This window comes from Impatiens glandulifera, chloroplast (assembly GCF_907164915.1).
Source record: "Impatiens glandulifera isolate HB10 chloroplast, complete genome".
Taxonomy (NCBI): Eukaryota; Viridiplantae; Streptophyta; class Magnoliopsida; order Ericales; family Balsaminaceae; genus Impatiens; species Impatiens glandulifera.
The window spans coordinates 12,501-17,500 of NC_044718.1; the positions used below are offsets into that span (position 1 = coordinate 12,501).

At 34.1% G+C, this 5,000-nt stretch overlaps 4 protein-coding genes across 4 annotated transcripts in view; all 4 read right to left on the reverse strand. All coding sequences in view use genetic code 11, as the record gives it.

Moving 5' to 3' along the window:
• Positions 1 to 98: 98 nt before the first annotated feature.
• On the reverse strand, positions 99 to 344 carry atpH. The gene has a single exon. The coding sequence runs from the start codon at positions 342 to 344 to the stop codon at positions 99 to 101; it is 246 nt and encodes an 81-aa protein (YP_009692340.1).
• A 1,093-nt stretch (positions 345 to 1,437) lies between these two features.
• Positions 1,438 to 2,181, reverse strand: atpI. Its single transcript has one exon. The coding sequence runs from the start codon at positions 2,179 to 2,181 to the stop codon at positions 1,438 to 1,440; it is 744 nt and encodes a 247-aa protein (YP_009692341.1).
• A 216-nt stretch (positions 2,182 to 2,397) lies between these two features.
• On the reverse strand, positions 2,398 to 3,108 carry rps2 (ribosomal protein S2). Its single transcript has one exon. It carries the CDS (start codon positions 3,106 to 3,108, stop codon positions 2,398 to 2,400), a length of 711 nt encoding a protein of 236 aa, YP_009692342.1.
• Positions 3,109 to 3,338: 230 nt separating this feature from the next.
• rpoC2 overlaps positions 3,339 to 5,000 on the reverse strand; it is a 4,152-nt gene continuing 2,490 nt past the window's right edge. Inside the window, exon 1 of the mRNA in view lies at positions 3,339 to 5,000. This exon is cut by the window's right edge and continues 2,490 nt beyond it. Within this exon, the coding sequence (YP_009692343.1) occupies positions 3,339 to 5,000 (1,662 nt within the window).

The window sequence follows — 5,000 nt, forward strand, 5'->3', positions numbered from 1 at the left end:
ATTATAGGAGTGATATCTTGATAGAATTTGAAAAAGCAAGCGACAAATCCAAGGCAATAAAATATGAAAAAAAAGAAGTATTTTTTAGATTTCTAAGATTAAACAAAAGGATTTGCAAATAAAAGTGCTAATGCTACAACCAGTCCATAAATTGTTAAAGCTTCCATAAAAGCTAAACTAAGCAATAAAGTACCTCGTATTTTTCCCTCTGCCTCAGGCTGTCTCGCGATACCTTCTACAGCTTGGCCCGCAGCAGTTCCTTGACCAACTCCAGGTCCAATAGAAGCAAGGCCTACGGCCAATCCAGCAGCAATAACAGAAGCGGCAGAAATAAGTGGATTCATGATAAATTCCTCGCACAAAAAAGAAAGAAAAGAAATGGTTAATGATACAATCAACCAATGAATTATAACGTAATTATTCTATTGCTAAGATTCATATAGTGGAAGTAACTAAGAACTTGGATTGGAGTCAAAATATTATTGAATTCTCAGAACTACTTCAGGATCTTCTATCCATAGAGTCTTTGTGAATCCAGCCGACTTTCGTTGTTGCATTTGTTTGCCCCGATCGTTAAATTCTTCGATCTTTTTTTGGATCTGATCTCCTTATTTATTCAATTTGCAGTCACAGACAAGATGGAAGAACTTCTTTTTGAATTCCCATCTAAATTCACAGTAGTAGGGCAAATTGGATATATTTTTAATTCATATATAACTAGTCAATATCTAATGTAATATCCCATATACATGTCTTTCTTCCATAACGTAAACTAACTATTACTATCTTAGATTTAATCGAATTCTAGAATAATTCGGCAAAACCTTCACAATAGTTGGCTTATTTCTATAAAATTCCATAGGCCTAGTTTGACTCTCTCTCCTAACTAACCCTTTGTATTATGAATCCCTTTTTTTTGTAAATACTTCTTTCCCCTTTCTTTATCATTATGATATCCCACGTGGATAACCTTGAAATGGGTCATTTTATTAGGCCGAAGCATTTCAGAGAAATATAATTATTTGATTGATCTAAGTTCATGCAACTTTCTATTTTAAAAAATATTCTTTTGGTCAATCCTTGAATTGGATAAAATCCTCTGAAAGAGGAATCGTTCTTTCGAACATATTTTTTCATTTTTATTTAATGACTACTCATTTTTTTTTAGTAAATAATGATAATGAATTGACTAACCAATAGAAAAAATATTTATTGAGAGGGGGTATAAGATAAGTAGACCAAACAAGAATTTTAGGAAAAATATATTTTATATCTCTTTTCCCGTTTTCTAATTTGGAATAATGTAATCGTCTTTGTTATTACTCTAGATCATATAAAACATATTTGTATATTTTATTTATATTCGCTAAATAGATTATCTTGAACTACGCATACATTTCTTTTGGCTAGTTTAAAAAAAACTATTTCAAAAACGAATCAATGATGTCCCTCCATGGATTCACCTATATAAGCCGCAGCTAAAGTTGCAAAAATAAGAGCTTGAATACCACTTGTAAATAATCCAAGGAACATAACAGGTATAGGGACCACTAAGGGTACTAAAGAAACAAGAACAACAACTACTAATTCATCGGCTAATATATTCCCGAAAAGTCGAAAACTAAGTGATAAGGGTTTTGTGAAATCTTCTAAAATATTAATAGGTAAAAGGATTGGAGTTGGTTGAATGTATTTCGCGAAATAACCCAATCCTTTTTTGCTAAGACCCGCATAGAAATATGCCACTGATGTGAGTAAAGCCAACGCAACAGTAGTATTTATATCATTTGTGGGTGCGGCTAACTCCCCATGAAGCAATTGTATGATTTTCCAAGGTAAAAGAGCTCCTGACCAATTCGAAACAAAAATAAAAAGAAACATAGTTCCAATAAAGGGAACCCAAGGACCATATTCTTCCCCAATTTGGGTTTGACTCACATCTCGAATGAATTCAAGGACATATTCGAAGAAATTCTGACTACCAGTTGGAATGATTTGTGGGTTTCGAACAGCTATAGTGGCTGAACCTAATAGGATAGCAATTACAACCCAAGAAGTAATAAGTACTTGGCCGTGGACTTGGAAACTTCCTATTTTCCAATATAAATGTTGGCCAACTTCGACACCAGATATATCATATAACCCTTTTAGTGTATTGATAGAACATGATAGAACATTCATATTGCCCTCTGACAGAAATAGAATTTAAAACGAAATAATTTTGATTCAACCAGCTCTTTCTCAACTTAACTTGTCCGCTTGAATTGTCTATTTTGAATATCAAGCAATCCCTTACTAATCCCATAATGAATATCCCCAGTTTGTATCTCTTTGTTTTTTTAAGATTCAGAAATAGTAACCGACTTTGGAGTTTCCTAAGTCATTTTTTATTATTAATCAAGGATTAATTCTATAGCTAGAACGACCCTCACAAATTGCAAATACTAATTTGTTAAGAATTAATCGTATTGAAGCTATAGCGTCATCGTTTGCTGGAATCGAAATATCTGCAAGATCGGGATCACAATTTGTATCGATTAAACAAATTGTTGGAATTCCCAAAGTAATACATTCTCGAAGAGCCGTAGATTCCTCGTGCTGATCAACAATGATTACGATATCGGGTAAACCTGTCATATATTTAATCCCGCCCAGATATGTTTGCAAATGAGATAATTGTCTTTTCAATATAGCCGCATCTCTTTTTGGAAGACGGCCGAGTCTACCCATTTTTTGTTCCATTCGCAAGTCTCTGAACTTATGAAGTCTGGTTTCTGTAGTGGACCAATTCGTTAACATACCACCGAGCCATTTTTTATTAACATAATTACATCGAGCCCTTATTGCAGCCCATGCTACTGAATCAGCTGCTTTATTTTTGGTACCAACAATTAAGAATTGTTTTCCCCTACTTGATGCGTCAAAAACCAAATCACAAGCTTCCGATAAAAAACGAGCAGTTCGAATAAGATTTGTAATATGAATACCTTTACGCTTTGCAGAGATATACGGTGCCATTCTAGGGTTCCATTTCCTAGTACCATGGCCAAAATGAACTCCCGACGACATCATCTCTTCCAAATTGATGTTCCAATATCTTCTTGTCATTTTTCCCCACACTTACCCCTCCTTTTTGAAAAAAAAAAGAGAACAAGGGGTACCCTGAAAAATAAAGAATTGTTCCGATGGAACCTTTTCTTCTATCGTAGATTGGTCGTAAATACAGGACCAAGCCGTTATTCTTTTCTATTAGTTATTTTCTTTATTACTATTATCAAATCAAAAGACGAGACCAAATACAGATCAAAATACAGCTAGTTAAAAGGATCAACTCACTCTTAGGAATCATTTAGAAAATTAAATGACTGTTCTGATATATCATGGAAATTCTTTGAAAGACAAGAATCAAATAATTTTCTGTGGTGAAACAAAATATCGCTTATTTCTCGCTCGAATACATTCTTCTTTTTGGTTTCCAAAGGAATATTGTTATGGTGCCTTGAAGGGTCCATTAATCCTTTAAACCCAGTACCAACGGGTATGAGTCCTCCTAAAACAACATTTTCTTTCAAGCCTTTCAACCAATCGATACGACCTCGAAGAGCAGCTTTTGCTAAAACTCGCGCAGTTTCTTGAAAACTCGCTTCCGATATGAAACTTTGGGTATTCAGAGATGCTCTTGTTATTCCCAATAAGATGGCTCGGTAACAAATTGCCTCTTCCAAAGCACGCCCGATTCGTTCTGCCCTCAACAATCCAATAAGTTCTCCGGGTAAAAAAACATTTGACATTCCGTCTTCTGAAACTAACACTTTTGAGGTTATTTGACGTACAATAATTTCTATATGCCTATTATGGATCTGCACTCCCTGGGATCGATAAACCCTTTGGATTTTATTAACCAAAGAGATACGGCTTTGCGCTATAGTTAGCTCAGCACTAATCAAGAATCCCCAAGGAATTCCAAGAATTCTTGTTATACGTTCGTTCCAACCCTCAATTCTCTTTTCTAGATTCATTGATATTGAATCAATTGAGCGCACTTCTAATACCTGTTCCACCTTTGGAAGACCCTGCGTTATATCACCAGATCTCGATTTTTCATATATAAAGGTAACTAATGTATCTCCTTCATAAATAATTTCTCCATAATGGCCATGAACCGTTGCTCCTGGGGTAGCCAAATAGGGCTTAGCTGATCGTATTACTACAGAGTCAACTTGAACAATTAGAACTTGACCCGATTTTAGGTGTGGCTCATTTTTGGTTATACATAAATTTTCACAAATAAACTGTCCAATACTTATTTTTGTAGATGTCTTTTCACAATAATTGTGATAGATAAAATACCAATTCAAATTAAATGGACTCAAAATGATGTTATTGCATGGATCGGGATTATAAATTTTCCCATTTTCATCCGTTAAATAATATTTAAGTACTTGAGAAGTCTGTTTTAAATTGTCAAGTTGGAAATAGTTAGTTACTAGGATTTTATTATAAGTTATAAAATAGGCAAATGAATCAAAATTTACAATTTTCAAAGCTGTTCCTAAAGGGCCTAACGAATTCCTAATTGGAATTGGAGGATTTTTTGTAATTGATTCTTTTATCACATTGCTCGATTTTATATCATTGAATGGACCCATTTGAGAACAATTGGATGATGACAAAATAAGCAAAGCCTTATTTCTATTCAACAACATATGAATAGTTTGTTTAAGGGGTTGTTGAATCTTTCCCTTGGAATAGGAAAAAGTGGAAGAAAACGGATTGATATTGATGCGATTGGATCCATTATCAGAGATTAATCCTGAATCCAATAGATTTTTTCTTTTTCCAGTATACAGAGTGGGGGATTTCACTAAGTTGATTCGTAAGAAATATCGAATCAAACTATTTGTTCTTATTTGAACAAAGGAAACGCGGGCCTCTTCTATCGAAGAACTTTTTTTGTCTTGATGCCAATTCAATACTAAACAAGTCCGAACTAATTGAAT